This window comes from Mugil cephalus, chromosome 2 (genome assembly GCF_022458985.1).
Source record: "Mugil cephalus isolate CIBA_MC_2020 chromosome 2, CIBA_Mcephalus_1.1, whole genome shotgun sequence".
In the NCBI taxonomy this organism is placed as follows: Eukaryota; Metazoa; Chordata; class Actinopteri; order Mugiliformes; family Mugilidae; genus Mugil; species Mugil cephalus.
The window spans coordinates 21,308,527-21,325,180 of NC_061771.1; the positions used below are offsets into that span (position 1 = coordinate 21,308,527).

The 16,654-nt window shown below is 44.4% G+C and overlaps 1 protein-coding gene across 1 annotated transcript; it reads right to left on the reverse strand.

The window, feature by feature from the left end:
• Nucleotides 1-114: 114 nt before the first annotated feature.
• Nucleotides 115-15,973, reverse strand: LOC125003820 (cAMP-specific 3',5'-cyclic phosphodiesterase 4C-like). Its single transcript, XM_047578023.1, has 18 exons — nucleotides 15,760-15,973; nucleotides 14,265-14,967; nucleotides 13,102-13,236; nucleotides 11,149-11,276; nucleotides 10,862-11,044; nucleotides 10,714-10,753; nucleotides 10,507-10,577; nucleotides 8,743-8,905; nucleotides 8,325-8,418; nucleotides 7,994-8,151; nucleotides 6,376-6,474; nucleotides 6,102-6,266; nucleotides 5,061-5,160; nucleotides 4,826-4,980; nucleotides 3,562-3,684; nucleotides 3,301-3,483; nucleotides 1,676-2,236; nucleotides 115-1,528 (listed from the first exon to the last, which is right to left on the reverse strand). The coding sequence occupies exons 2-18, from the start codon at nucleotides 14,304-14,306 to the stop codon at nucleotides 1,280-1,282; spliced, it is 2,649 nt and encodes an 882-aa protein (XP_047433979.1). The 5' UTR covers nucleotides 14,307-14,967; nucleotides 15,760-15,973; the 3' UTR covers nucleotides 115-1,279.
• Nucleotides 15,974-16,654: the final 681 nt, after the last annotated feature.

The window sequence follows — 16,654 nt, forward strand, 5'->3', positions numbered from 1 at the left end:
CAATAATATGAACATTATGTTTAAAAAAGAAAAAGAAAATAGAAAAATTGCTAACTAATCACAGTTGTTGTTTTCTGGCTGAACTGGTAAAATAAAACGTTAGTGAAGCTCTTCCGCCATTAAAAACATCATTTATTCATTGGTTCATTCATCGTATTTATTATATGACATCAGCAGATTAAAATACAGGTTTGTTATGTACATATATGTAACAGGGGTGTTAGATAAAGTGCCAAATACAATCTTTACAAAAACCGAACAAAAACAAAAGAATGGGATTTGTGGAAGACCATCACACCCGCTGGCCTGGTCCCAGTGTTTCATTGCTTCTTGACGTGTAGCCCCCCCATCACCCTCACCCCCTCACCCCTTCACCCCTCGGAGGGTGCGGAGGCTGAATTGCTCAGTGCTGGTCATGGGACAGTTTGGCACGGTTCAGGTGAAACCTCTCGCGGTGAGATGAATACTGGCTGTTGATTCATTTCTATTTATTACTATTATTATTTGTTTTAAACATGGACTGACATCGACACGTACAGTTAAATCAGCCTCTGTGAGAAAAACAGTTTCCGACGTTATTCAGAAATCGGTTTCAGAAATCCAGCATTGTGGCGTTAAGGTTAGTATGTGAGGAGGAGGTCAAACTGGTCTGGGAGCGGAGCCCAGGAGGAGCGGAGGAAAGTTTCTTTTGTAGTAAATACAAGACGACAGACTACACTTCCCAGACTTGTTTTTTTTTTTTTTGTTTGTTTTTGTTTTTTGACAAACAGAGAGAGTTGACATTCTTTTAGCAGTTCTTGAGATAATAGTCACTGTGTCATCAACAAGACGGAGACCGAGAGACGATGTGTCCATAAGAACGGGAGAACAGGCACGTACTTGTTTGCATGTACGTATCAGATGTTTCTTTTTTTTTTTTTTTAATTTTTATTGTTATTTCTTTAGATGTTCAGGAGCTACAAAAAGTTCATAAAACAGGTTCTTCTCCCTTTAGTTATTATTGTCGTCATGTCTCAGTCTGTCCCCCCTACGGCAGTGATGGATGTATGGACACCAGGTGAAGGAGACTCTTGTCTGTCACTACCAGCTGATCGGGGACAATCTGGAGGGTGGGGGGTGGGGGTGGGGGCTGTGTCCAGTTGCCGCAGCAACCGTTGGTCTTAAATGTTCCTCGGTGAGATTCTGGAGACGTCCCGAGTCGAGCATAAGAGCACGTGATCTGGAGAGAAGAGAATCCTCCTCCACCTTCGTTTCCTCACTGACCCTGTTTGTTGGTGGTTCAAGACTCATCGTCCTCTTTTTCTTCCTCCTCCTCCTCCTCCTCCTCCTCTCCTTCTACCTCTTGTCCTAACTCTGCTTCCTCTTCCACGTTGTCCTCTGTTTCTGCCTCCTCCTCTTTCTCCTCTTCCTCGGCCTGATCCTCTACTTCCACCTCCTCTTCCTCTACCTTGTCTTCCGCACTGCCCTCATCTTCCTCTACATCTTCCTCTTTTGCTTCCTCATTCTCCTCCTTTTCTCCCTCCACCTCCTCTTCACCCCCGCCCTCCATCTCTCCCTCCACTTCCTCCACCTCCCCGCCCTGTATCTCTCCCTCCACTTCCTCTTCACCCCCGCCCTCTGTATCTCCCTCCACCTCCTCTTCCCCATCTTCTTCCTCCTCGTTTCCTCCTCCTACCTCTTCCTCTCCCTCTCCTTCATCCTTTTCCTCCTCCTCCTCCTGCTGCTCTTCTCCCTGATTTTCATCTTTCTCCTCAACCTCTGTCTCATCATTCACAGTTTCTTCTTCTACTTGCTGCCCCTCCTCCTCCTCCTCCTCCTTTTCTCCACCCTCCCCCTCTTCCTCCTCCTGGACTCCGTTCTGTTCACTGTTGTGATTCTCCTCGTCCTCCCTCTCGCTTTCCACGTGGTTCTGGTCGTCTCCGTTCAGCTCGGCCTGGACGTCGTCTCCGTCCGAGCCCCTCCTCCCCCCGCCGCCGCCGCCGCCGCCGCCGTTGCTGTTGCTCCTCAGGTGTATGTGGTTGTGGTTGTTGTGCTCCAGGTCCTCCAGGGTGAGTTCGAACTGGAAGCGGTCGTGCTGGAGGTGTCTGTCCGGGGGAGGCGAGGGGGACTGGGGCATGGTGTTCAGGTACCACTCCCTGTTCTCCTCCAGCGTGTCCAGCAGCTCCTGGGCGTCCGGGTGCACCAGGTCGGCCCACGTCTCCCACAGCGGGTGGACGATGTAGTCGATGAAGCCCACCTGGAGGGAAAAGGAGAAGAGACACTTTAACACGTCTATATTTATATTTACGTAAGCATTCCACACCGATCAGACACAACATTAGAACCACTGACGGGTGAAGTGAATAACGTTGATTACAACAATGGATGGAAGGAAGGACAGGACGAAGGAGGGAAGAAAGGGACAGAGTAAGGAATGAAGGAACACAGGAACAAAACAAAGGAAGAATGGAAGGACAGAGGGAAGAAAGGAAGACTGAAAAAAGGAAGGAAGGAAGGAAGGAAAAGGAAGAAGAATGTAGGAAAGGAGGTGAGACGGAGGGGAGAAGGAAAGGAAGGAATGATAGAAGGGAAGGAAAGAAAGAAAAGGAAGGAAGTAAAGAAAGGAAGGAATGCAACAAGGGTTAAAGAACGAAAAGGAAGAAGAATGACGGACAGAAGGAAGGAGGGAAGGAAGGAACAAGGACGGAAGGATAGAAGGAAAAGGGAGAAGAAAATAGGAAAAAAGGAGAGGAGGGAAGAAGAAAAGGAAGGAATGAAAGAAGGGGGAAAGAAGGAAGGAACGAAGGAAGGAAGGAAGGAAAGAAAAGGAAGACGAATGTCAGAAAGAAGCACGGAGGAAAGAAAAGAAAGAAGGGAAGAAGGAACAAAGGAAGGACGGAGGGAAAAGGACAAACAATGAAGGAAGAAGGGAAGGAAAAGGAACTAAGGAAGGAAGGAACTGTAAATGATCAGATAAGATCAGACGAGATAAGATGAGATAAGATGAGATAAGATAAGATAAGATAAGATAAGATAAGATAAGATAAGATAAGATAAGATAAGATAATCCTAAGAGGCCGAACTATCCTATGAAACACCAGCAGGTTGTTGCTGTTGCCCACAGCATCTAAAACACATCCTCATTGTTGTAGTAATTAAACTAACTGAAGGCTTCTAGCTGCTGCGTCATGCTTCTGTTATTTTTGTCCCTCTCCTCCGGCCAGGAAGCTCTAACAGTTTCCTGACTGTGGCTTATTATCTCATCTTCTTATTATCTCATCTGGAGTTGGACGCTCACTGCTTCAACACTGAGACGTTCACCTGACTCTTCTCCACAGACGCTGTGTGTTTGTCACACATGGCGCTGATCTCCATCCCTCTCTCCCGTTCCTTGTCCCCCTGTCGGAAGAACTCCTCCATGATCCTCTCCGTCCACTGTCGGTACAGGGGTAAGGGCTTGGTGGGGTTGCTCAGGTCTGCGCAGTGCACCATGTTCCTCAGCACCTGCACACAGGCGACAGTGACGCACCCTGATTTCCCCGATGTCACACACCGTGTCTCTCTACACAGACGGTGAGTTACCTGTATCCGCTCCGTGTAATGGTCCAGGAGCAGGACGCCTGAACTCGTCACCTTCTTGGTCTCCACCATCGTCTTCAAATCTGCCAGCAGGGTCATGTGTTTGGACATGTCTGTGGCCAACACCTGTGGACAGAGACAGAAGGACAGAGTTACTGAAGTAGACTTTCCTTAAACTTAGTCTGAGTTCAGACATACAGTCTTTAGCGGTTATAACAAACGTCTGATAAGTGACAAGGACACTTTTCCTTTCTTTAAAACACCACTCACTTTGTAAAGAGTTTTTGGAGATAAATCCACAGGAAGTCAGATCAGTGCATTATCGCAGGCGCTCTCAGTGAATGGAAAAGTGGAAAAGCTTCTGAACATGTGTTTGTTCTTGATTTATTTTTGCTTTAATCAAGGTTCTTTTTCTGAAGATTTCTGGTAAAGATGTTCAGCAAGTAGCAAGCTTACAAATGTCTTAAAAATGTAATATTTCACTAAACCAGGAGTAAACAAAGTGAAGCTGTATAGTTTTAAAACTGCCAATAACAATAAAGAGCAAGAATCACATAAACCATATCAACCTACATACCCTGGAAATGACATAAGAGCCATCCAAACCCTATAAAAGTAAATATAGTAACCCTAAACAGATCTAAAATTCCCTGTGCAGATATATATATAAAAAAATAAGTAAATAAAAAAATAAAATAAATAAAAATTGCGGTCTATTTGAATTACCATAACTCACCAATGGACAAAATTCAAAGTGTGGCAGGAACACTGAGAAGTTCTACAATGTCCCCATTGTAGGACAAATAAAGGTTTTCTATTCTATTCTATTCTATTCTAAGCTGCGCTTTCTGGGGGGAAAAAAGAAGCTGCCATTACGGTAACGATGACACACCGCTGCTGTCGGCTGCAGGTGAGCGACGCAAGACCGGAGAGACGCAGGAAGAGAGAGTTGTTTGGAGGAATTTGTTGGTAAAAACAAAGTTAGTTGCACCCGTGATATGTCACGAAGGTCTTACAGACAAAAGCACAACTTCCCACTGTTCAGCCACACTTTGAATTTCCTCAATAGCGCAAACCACTGTGAGTTACGGTAATTCAAAAACCGCGCGCTTTAACGGATCACCGGCGGCCCCTTCGGCTGTAAAGGGTTAACTAATGAATGATATTTCTTAAGCATTTGCACAATAAGTAAATCCGTTGAGTCTTGAGTCTGTGTGTTTGCAGTAAACTTGTGTTTGCCCTCAAGCTGCACTGGGCAGGTTCTGACCATGTCGATGACGAGCTTGCGAAGGCTCTGCCGCTGCCTCTTGGTGAGGTTCTGGAAGATGTCACAGTTCTCCAGGTGCAGGAGCTTGAAGCCCACGGCGAGGTGGTGGTTCTCCAGCACCGACTCATCGTTGTACATGAGGGCGAGCTCCGAGTCTGAACGCGCAAAGAGAGTGGGGGTGGTGAATACAGAGGTCATGTGTCGTGTGTGTGCGTTTGTGTGTTTGTGCGCTCACTGGTGTTGATGAGGAACTGGTTGGAGACGCCGGGGTGGTCTACGTCATGGATGGCAGCGGCGAACAGGGCGGCGAGGATCTCCAGGTCAGTGAAGGCGGCCTGAAATGAAAGAAGGAAAGAAAGAAACCCAGGGAGCTTTAAAAATACCCAGGAATTAGTTTATTGTCACTGTAATGTAAATAAAAATGTTTTTATGTCACCTTTTCTTATTGCATGGCTTTCTGTTCTGTCTGACACAAGATGTCTGACTATGTTTTTTTTTTTTTTTTTTTTGCATCCACAGTGACATTAATCTGTCACAAAGAGTAAAAAGCAACTTTTAACAAACGCACACTGACGCTATTTTTCTGCCTCTCCAAAACTTATCTGTCGATACAGTTACGTATCTGTCGATATGTGTTTCTGCTAAAGTTTCTGCTGGATTCATTCTGTGCATTTTTTTTTATATTGTCACACATTTAATGCAGTAGAGTGACGCACTACAGAGCTCCACAGAAAATCATTCCTGCCTGTGGCCATCGATCTGTACAACTCCTCAATCTGCAATAACCCATATTTATATATTTATATACATATTTCTTTATGTATTTATTGGACTCTGAACTCACCATGTGCAATAATTTCCTCCATAATATTCAATGTTATTGTAAACATATATTCACTTAAACTTGTACATATTTTCTATATCTATTTCTTATATTTTGTATTATTGATGTGTGTATTCTTACTGTACTTTCCTACTTATTCTACATATTCTTATTGCCTACATTGCTCTGTCTTCTGAACACTTTGAGTTTGTTTATAAAGTGTTTTGTTAAATGATAGCTCATTAAATGTAAAGCTTTCCATAATTAAGAAGAAGTAATTATACTTCTTCAAAACAGTGTTACACCAGGGTTGAATAAAAGTACTTAAAGGCTCAACTGTGCCTCCTTTTAGATTTTGTGTTTTCATTTATTTATTTATAATCTTCGCTAATGTGAGATCATGAACATTCAGGTTTAACATCCGGTCGTGCGGGTGCGTGCGCTTTGACCCACATCGAGGGCAGGAGTTGAGAGGAGGACATGCGTGGACTGGGTGACGTCGGCGGCATGGAGGCTGTTGTGGTACGCGACGTTGCCATGGTAATGGTCCTCCAGGGTCATCACATAAGTGACAAAGGTGTCCACCGGGATACGAAATGTCTTCAGCAGCTCTCGCTCCTGAGGAGGAGAGGTGTCAGAACTTCACAGGTGGGAGTACACCGTGTACACGAGCAAAAGGACACAACACACGTGAGGTGAGGACGACACATTCAGTCTCTCCGGTTACCTGGAAGATGGCGTACATGATGCAGCTCAGAGGTCTGTTGTTGGAGAATTCAGCCACTCTGAATATGTTAAAACTCCATTTGTCCAGATCCTCCAGCTCCTGGTTAAACACCACACACACAGAGAAAAGAATAATATGAACTGGTGAGTCAGAAAAGAAGCAAAAAACAGATCTGCCATAACATTAGGACCACTGACAGGAGAAGTGAATAACATTGATCATGTTGTGACAATTCACTGTTCTGTTGGGAAACATTTAGACCTGACATTCATGTGGATGTTACTTAGACATGTAACACCCACCTAGACCAGACCAGACACCCCCCACCTCAGAGCAATGACAACAACCATGAATTATGAACCCCATGAATCTCTCAGAAGAAAGACAAGGCGATTTGTCGTCATATGGCTCATAAACAGCTTTCTAGTGCGTAACTTGTCTCATCCGTCTCATTTCAGCTTTTCAGGGAAAAGTTCTTTAAAAAAGTCCAAACGTTTTTGGAGCAAAGGACAAAGAAAGTTAGCAGCAAGCCGCTAAACTTTAGGGGAGCCTTTAGCAGAAAGTCTGGATTTTGTGGAGAACATGCCAGAGCTGAAAGGAGAGTGAGACTTAGATTTAATTTTCCCCTGCAGCAGCTAAACAAATGAAAATCAAATCAAATTTAAATCCTATTGTCTCAGCCTCAGTATTAGCTTAGCTTCTGGTGTATCCACCCTTCAAGAACTCTGTCATTGACGTTAGATGTATTTTGAAAAATCTGTCTCTTAAAAATAATCTTGCATGCATGTTGTTTCTGTTGTTTCTGTTGGTCAGGTTGTTGTATCTGTTGTAGCTCTGAGCTAGCCTCATGGCTAATGCCTGGTTTTTAGTGATGAACGACTCTTTTCGCTCTGCAATTTTAACAACTTTGAACTTTTTTTTTTTTTTTCACAGATATGATAATAGTTCTAGCAACATCTTACCAAAAACATTACAGTTGAAAATTAGCCAGCTGGCTAACAGTGACACATTTACTATGAAGTTGATTAAATGTCCTTTTAAAATAAATAAAAACATAAATAAATAAAAACTCGATCTTCGCACCGAGGTCATCTTAATGATAGTGATGAATTAACACTGTTTTTTAAATTTCTTGAATACTTTCATTTGATTTCTGCTCTGCAGCGTGAAGATGCAGAGCGACAAAATCAGTCTTCATCAAACTGTCGACAAACATCTGACTGAAGATAGAATTAAACTAAACTTCCAAATAGCAGACAAGAGGAATAATAAACGTCCAACTTGTATGTGAATAGACGCAAATCTAACCAATATGAACTGATATAAAGAGTGTGTGAAATTCAGCAAGTTGGTAACAAAGACAATAACCTGTCTTGTTTTGTTAAATTACTAATCACTAATCAATTATAGTCTCAATATAACACTGAAATAGCGTCAGCCTCAACCAAGGCGGCTATAAAACACTACTAGACGGAACAACTATCCCAAGATTTGAATTAAACCATTCACAAGTACAGACGGTTCAGACATGAATTGTGTGCCCCGTTATCTCTGAACATCTATGGATTTGGGTAACTTATTTCACACGAGTCAGGACAACCCGGACGGAAAACAACACCTTGGCAAGCTCATCCTCGTGGTCGGTGTTGACGCCGAAGCGAGGCATCGAAGCGCTGGAGAGGCTGGAGCTGTGAGACAGTTTCCTCACGCCGCTGATGTGACTCATTGGTTTGTCTTTCAGAGTTGGAGACGGGATTTCCACCTCGTTCTGCTTGTCTGCAGATTCATGGCGGGAAAACACACACACACACACACACACACACACACACACACACACACACACACACACACACACAGAAACATATGTATAGGGGGATTTATTTTTTCTTTTTGGCAAAGGTTATAAATAAATGTGACGTGGACGGAAAACAGATTCCAGCCCCGCTCACCGAGGAAGGTGCTGGAGATGTATTCGGACACCTGGTTCCCAGAGCGACTCATCTCGGACAGGTGAGACAGCTCTCTGTTCAGCATCCTCTTAAACTGTGGCAGAAAGAGAACCAAACAAAGACACAGGATGACGTGCCTGCTGGTAATAATCAAAACAGAAGTCTTTTTGAATTGAAGGCTAAAGTATGTGTAGAGTGTTAAGTTTACAGTAAAACTACAGCTAAAAGACTAAAAGATTTACATCTGACAACTTGTTTGTGGATACCGATTGGACAATATTTCTTTTTAACATCAGCTAATAAACTGTTGTAGCACAAATAACATTGACAAACTGATAACTAGATGAAAATAAATTAAACTGAACCGTGCACTACATTCAAAACCCAGCCTGCAGTTGTTCTAGTGATGGTTTCATACCTTGTTGGAGGCCATTTCGCTGACAGAGCGGTGCGTCTGGATGGTCTCCAGCTGGTCCAAGCACCAGTCCAGCTCCTCCAGCGTGTCCAGAGCGAGCTGCTGGTACTGCTGGTCTGACAGCGTCGCCCTGGGACTGATGCAGCCTCCACTGAGAGGAGACCTCCTAAAACCACAGCAGGTAATTAGGCAGAAACATGAGTAAGTTAAGAGCATAACAACCCGTGTTTTTAATTGACTATTTAATGTAATCCTTGGTGACAGCAACTTTATTTTTAGGACAAATTAAACTAAATTCTTTATTTTTAAAGGAAACTAAAATATAGCACACAATGTGAAATGAAAAACTAATAGTGTGTAGTGTGTAAGAAGTATAAGTAGAGCTACAAAATTAAGACCAGTGCATGAGTGCAGTATGACTACTGCAGCAGATAAATGAATCTTATGTGAGTGTAAAAACAAAATGTATGCAAAAGTGCTCATGTTCATTGGTGGTACCGTGGACTGTAAAAAAAATGGACGCCATGACAGCTCCTCAAAAGTGAAGCCAAAAGCAAGTAGAGCTCCCCCTGGTGTCTGGCTGCAGTGCAGGCCATAAGCTCCACCCCCTCCGTGTTAGTGGATGGGCTAAACTAAACTAAACTAAACTACGCGGAGCCACATTACCAATGACCCGTCCACACTTGCACCACACTCACTCCAGTTTTCGTTTATTTAATACTACACCGACTCTACCTCCACCAATGTTGGAAATGTTGGATTATACACTGTACTCTCAGGGTCCCACAGCTTTATGGAGTGGTTGGCAGGGCAACTGGTAGTGGCCTTCATGTCACATCCTGTTTCTATAGCTTCAAATAACCAACTAAAACTGAACTTATCCAAAAAATTGAGCCTTTAACATTAACCAAGCTATATTAACCACCTAAAATGACAGAGACCATCATCACTGAATTTTTTTTTTTTTTAGTGTTTAGTGTTAGGCCCAAGTCCCTGATCCGCTAACATGGAGGGGGTGGGGCTTATGACCTATACTGCAGTCAGACACCAGGGGGAGCTCTACTCGCTTTGGCTTCACTTTTGAAGAGCTGTTCCCCCATCCATATTTATACAGACTATAGTTTGAAAAAGACAGCATTGTTCAATATTTCTTTTTACTTAGTTATTTGCTGTTATAAAAACACAATGTGACATCATGATGATTGACAGTTGCCATTGACAACCGCTCCTTGAAGCGAAGCAGGAATGGCAAAATAACACTTCGAGTGTTTGAAACCTACTAAACAAGAAGTTATGCTGTAAACTATTTTAACGTGACTCAAGGATCTGAGGGATTTTTGCAGTTTTTTTTTTCAGAAAGTAAAACTTTTGTTTTGTGAACTTGTTTGAGAATTCATGTAGCTAGCTAAAACAACAATCCAACATAAGCTCTGTGTGGGGAAAGGCGGTAATTGGTAGCTAACATTTACAAAGTCTGAATCCATCCAAGTCTGATGCTTATTTATTAAAAAAGCTGTATTAACCAAGCACAAGAGTCTAACAGAACTCATGCTCAGACTCTGACTTGCAAGATGGCGCCACCCGTATCCCCAAGAGACCATTTAGTAATGGGAGGAAGTGGACCATTTTTGTCTAGAGTCTATGGGTGTTACTGTACCCTCACATGTACTGAATGAACGTGGAGACTTTTGTTTGGTTAAGCAAGAAAGTCTGAACTATGTGGGACATAAGAGGGACATTGTAGATGTCTGGGTAGGTGGCACTGACTTGACTGCTGGTGTGGAGACGTTGGCGAGGATGGTGAAGTTGCTCCGTACTGATCTCAGACTGGCCAGTACCTAAACACAACAACATCAAGTGAGAATGGAAACCCTCACAATGTTTTCAGTCCTTTTTACCTACTTCAGTTAAATCAGGAAACACATTTTTTTTTATGAGCATCCATTGAGATAAATGAATCCAGGCCAAACTCACTTGAGCAAAAGGCGTGACGATAAAGTCCTCTGCTGTGTGTCTAATAGACGGAGGGGTGGTTCGAAAAGAGACAGAGCAGAATTTTTCACAAGAATTACTTGTAAGTATAAACACGTGGATACACTGTGATAATCCTTTGCAATCTTACCCTTCGCTGACGAGGGAAGAGTTACGTGAGACCGTCTTGGGTGACATGTCGTAGTCCGAGTCGGAGCGGTAGAGGAAGGACTCTCTCCTCTGGCCCTGGGGGAAGGAGGTGTGCAGGGTGAGGCTTGGACTCTGGGAGCCCAGAGGGGTGTGACCTGGGGACACGCCATTCTCTGCTTCGTAACTGGAACATGAGATCGACGATTGAAAAAGACATAAACATCCTGCAAGGTAAAAACAGCAATTTCAAAAAAAAAAAAAAAAAAAAAGTTTCAGTTCTAGGTAAACCTGTCAGAGTCAGCCTGTGTGATGGAGATGCGAGGAGGGATGCGGAGAGGAAGAGTTGTGGGACGTGACACGTTGCTCAGGACCTCTGGTGAACGGGTGCGATCTCGAGGGCGGAGCCAGCATGGCACCTGATGAGGTAGGAGGGTTAGAGTTACAACCTGGTTTAAGGTTAATTGATAAAAATACTAGTCACCACAGACAGATGTTTGAGATCTGAATCTAATTTTACGATACTGTAACCTTTAACTCACTATAACATTTTCACACATACTGGTTTGGTTTCCATTGTCACACACAGTAAAATAAAACAATTAGAATTAACTTTTGATAAACTTAAAGGAGCGTAACTTTTCTTTTTGTCCACTTGGGGGCGCCAGAACAGGCTTTAACCCAGAGATGCATATTAGAGAGAGTCTGGCCAACTAGGGGATGGACTGTCTGAGCTGTCCCTCTATGCTGATTGGTTCTGAGCTGGTCACGTGTTTCATGGACGCCATGTTAAATACATCTAACCAATATTCACCAATAGAGAAGTGGCAATAACAGAGAATAATATTAGATTTAAAAAAAAAAAAAAATAAATAAATAAATGAAATAAAAGTTAAAATATGCCACAGTGCTCAGCCTATGGCTCCAGAACAGGATCAGGAAAACACTGGAGAAACTTCACCGTCACCAGTGAACAAAAATGGAGAAAGTTATGGGAGCAGAAGATTAAAAGGAAGAATTGGACGTCAACTGATTTCTCCTTATTATGTGATATAAATGTCAATGTCTCTCTCTGACGTCTGTTAAGAATTTATACAGGATAAATAAAGTCATACCATCATTAATATGTACCTTGAACTCAAAAACGCCCAACACCACTTTACAAATGAATGAAGTTAACCAAGTCTTATGTCAGCCTTATGCTAGCTAGCTATCTAGTCTAAAGCCTTAGAAAATAGCAGCTACCGTCATATATATTGTGGACACGGAGACTGAGGAGAAGGTAAACACAGCTCCATGACTGATGAGGTGATTGGGCTACAAAGCACTTTACAGGATCATTTAAGATATTTAAAGTAAATAGACACTGGTATATTTAAATATGGGCGTTTTACATATTGATATTTGCAATAATATTAATAGACCCGTTAATGGTGCAAATAAGACATTTATTTCAACATCCACCCCATTGGGTAACACTTAAGAATCTTCCCTCTGATGTAGCAAACATGGCGTCTACGATCTGAGTTGGCCAGACTGTCTCTGCTTTCACCAAAATGTCACTATAATTACACAAACTGCATCATTGACATTTATTTGTACTCCTATTTGAAGGTGTTCTACACCAATCAGCCACAACATTAAAACCACCGGCAGGAGAAGTGAATAACATTGACCATCTTCTGACAATGCAATGTCCTGCTGGGAAACTCTTGGACCAGGTATTCATGTGGATGTTATTAAGACATGTACAACCAACCTAGACCAGACCAGGCACCCCCATCCTGACACAGCCTACGCAGCCTGACAAAGGCACAGACACAAAATGGTGCAATTTAAACTTGTAAAAACAAAACAGTTAACCAGGTGTGTTCCAGTGAGATGTAGGTTTCAATTTTTGACACAGTTAGATGTCAAGCTAATTAAATGTGCACATAACTTCCTAAGTGTTTCAGTATTTTAGGTACAGTCTGAAAAGGAATGTCAATTTTCAATCAATGCAAATTAGCTGTAAAGTGTAATTAAATACATAACTCTATTAGGTAGGATGATTTTGCAAACGGGAGTTCATGATTTGCAGGACATGGGTAAAAGCATGCTAAAAATTATTATAGTCCGCCAGGATGCAATTGTTTGTGACACGCCAAAAAGCGTCGTGAATGAATGCGGGGGGGGGGGGGGGGGGGGGGGGGGGGCGCTCCTTAAGTTCATCAGTGCACAGCCTTGCTCCAGCTTGCTCAGTACCTGGAGACTAGGCGAGAGTCTTCTGCTCCTCCCTCTGCGTAGCTCAGCCCCCAGCGTGGCCCCAGACGTGTAAGATCGGCTGTAGCGAGACGACTCCGCCTTCCCCCCGGCACCTGTTATATCTGTGTCGTTTCCCTGTGAGACAGGACGGAGGGGCAGCTGAGGCAAGGAAGGTGCAGGGGATTTCTTCGCACGCAAGAATACCGAATCCATCAGTACAGAGAAATAAATGATTTTCTGTAAAGATCATATCATCATATCAACACAATGTGATTTTGGCACACTTCCACAGCCACACAGACAATGAATGATTAATAAATGTGTGTGAGTGTGTGAGACGGTGCATGTGTGTCTGGGATAGGGCCTCTACAGACTGAGCTCTTAGAGGCTGATCTGCACTGCAGTACCGTAGCAACAAAACACAGGGTGGTGGTGGGTGGGGGGGGGGGATTGGTAGCAGTTGCTAGGCAACAGTGCCGTGTTGCTTCCATGCTGCGTTTGATGTCGTTCAGGCCCAGATGCGAAAAGATGCTAACATCCGCGCACACATACTGTACACACACACACACACACACACACACTCACACACACATCCAGAGACTGACGGAGCCCTGCTCAGCATAATCGATGAAAGAGGGCCTCGCATAATGCGTGCCGTTATGTCCTTCAGCCGAGACGTCACCTCCGAAGGAAAGTAGCTCATTTACATAGAGCACTCGTTTAGCTGGGGCTCATTTACATAGAGGACTGTGACTGAGTGGAGGCCGGAGGATACAAACTGTCCGTTTTGGACCTCTGAGTGCGTGCACGGGCGTGGGCGGCCAGAACAAAGGCAGCTGAGAGATGTGTGAAAGGCACGTTTTTTTTCTTTTTTTTGCATGTCACCGTAGGCACTCGAGATAAACAAAGAGTCTGACAGTCTGCTCCACCTGCTCTCTAGCCCTCACTCTGACAGGGACATAGTTACTGGAGCTGAGGTCCCTAACAACGGTGGTAGATGCTAGGACCATCAGGAACAGTGTCCATCAGCCTCTGCACTGATACTAATGTAATATCTTTCATATCTGCTTCTATGTGAAGAAGCTACTGGACACCAAATTTCTCTGGGGATAATTAAAATATCTATCTATCTATCTATCTATCTATCTATCTATCTATCTCACCTCTTCTCCAGTCACCGACAGCACGCTGCGGCTCTTCTTCATCCTGATTGGCTCGTTCTGGGCCCCAGGGCGGAGCGTACCGGAACCCAGGCAGCAGAGCAGGTGGAGAGCCAGGACCGGAGAGGTCAAAGGTCACAGCAAGGTCAAACCGGGGTCAGACCGGGTCACAACCGGCCCCCATTGGAGCTGACTCGGGCCAGCCAACCGCCCCTCGCTCACACTCCGTTACCACGCCGCTGTCCTCAGTTCCTTAAAATCAGGCGTCGTCCTGGAGCGGGACACCTAGGGAGCATTGATGTGGCCGTCGGAGGAGCCGCTCCAGGTTCAGGCGGAGGCCTCGGCTTCGATGCTAAGTTTTGTTTTTAGGAGCCAACAGTGGAAGAAAGACACATAGGAAAAATGTTTGTCCGGATGAGCCCTCTGGAAATCCCCGTCAGAGTTCATGATGAAACCCTTTTCCCAAGTTCTCCAACTTGGGGCAACGCCTGCATGATGTTTTCCTGTTGTAAACCTGATCCCACATGAATGCAAGTCTCCAGCATTTAATAATCCAAAATCCAACGAGGCTGTAGAAGGATTCGCATCACGTCTCTCCAGCCTCAGGTCTGCTCGGGAAGACGCGTTGAGTGTGGCCTCAGCTGAGGAGACTGAATGTTAAAAGTCCTGGTCTGATTTGCTGGGATCCATCCTCGAATTTGTCTACCTGCGATAAAACAAATTAAGAGTTAGTAGAATCAACCACTGGATCCACCGGGGAAGAAAATCAACTTCTCCACATATTCAGGTGAGATGTTTCCATAATACCAAGCTCTAAACTTTCCAAAGAAATTGCTTGAGCCCTGGTGAAAGGTTTTTCGGCTGTGGTGGCCCACACCGGTAGCTAATTCCGAGCAGATACTGCAACACCGAAGCTCTCTGATGTTATATAATTACTCAGAGCGGTCCAAGCTGACCTAATTCCATTGGATGGGACAGATTCAGCATATCAGAGATGTTCTGGCTGAGCTGGTGGAGCGACCACATCCACCGGGGTCACCACGAACGCACCCTCTTAATTAGAAGGACTTTCACACCAGAGTCAGCAGATTCACGGCGTAGTATAAACAGGTGTGTGTGTGCGTAGAAAATCAACAAATGCACGGTGACACAGTGACATATATTTGCACAGGCAATGAGACATTTGAGCGCATACACACACGGCGGTTGCAACCAAAACCACCTCCACCACAGCTTAGAAAACCAAGCGGCAATGCATCAACATGCAGCTCCAACTCCCAGCCCGCTGTTGTGTTACAAAACACCCCCCTCTCTCTATACATATACATATCTATATATTCATATAAAAGCACACACACACACACACACACACACACGGCCCTGCTATCATGCGTGTCTGCACGCACTGCAAGAGGCTATGTGTGAGACGGACACACATGCACCCAGACGCACAATCGCACGGGCAGGCTGCAGGATGCAAGAACAAAAACACACTCACCTTGATCGCCTGAAGATCAATGGCAAGATGGGGTGAGCTTCGTCCCGCTTTCACTCCTCGCCTCCCCCTGTCTTCCCCGCTCTCTCGTGGACATGGCAGTGTGTCACCACGGCAAGACAGGAGGAAAAAAAAAAAAAAAGAAAAACACTTGGCGTTTTCATGAACATCCACGGCTTCACCAGCTTCCCTCCCTCCTTCCTTTTCCTTGTGTCTCCGCTCCACCCCCCTCCCCCCCGTCCCCCCCCGCTCCCCCCCTGCCACAGTGGTCTCCCCCAGCAACCCCCCTCCCAGCATCACAACCTCCACGGAGAAGCCCATCTCCCCTCCCATCCCCTCCCTCTTCCCGCACAGACGCGCAGTGTGTCCATTAATCCCGTACAACAGTCTCCATCCTCCACTCCCTCCTCTCCTGCCTTTTATTTCTGCCAGTGCTTTTTCTTCTTCTTCTTCTTTTTTTTTTATATACTTGTATATTTATTTCCCTTCTTCCTCTTATTAGCAGCCACACGCAGATCCCCTGCTTCAACAGTCAGGCGTCATTCCCCCTCCATGGCACACACCCACACACAGAGCGCATTTTTATTGGAGCACCTCACACATTCAAATAAAAAATCACAACAAGCATTCATGCCTCTGCCTTTTCTTTTCTTTTCTACCCTCCCGCTTGCTGTTTGCTCCATGTTCCAATAACATGTTATACGTTTAACCACCGATCAGCCACAACATTATGACCACTGACAGGAGAAATTATCACTATTCGCCGTCTTGTGACAATGAAATCTTCTTCCGGGAAATTTTTGGACCTGGCATTCATTCGTGTAGGTGTTACTTAGACATATACCACTCACCTAGACAAAAGCGGTTTAGGGACAACTAAAAAAAAAAAAAAAAAAAC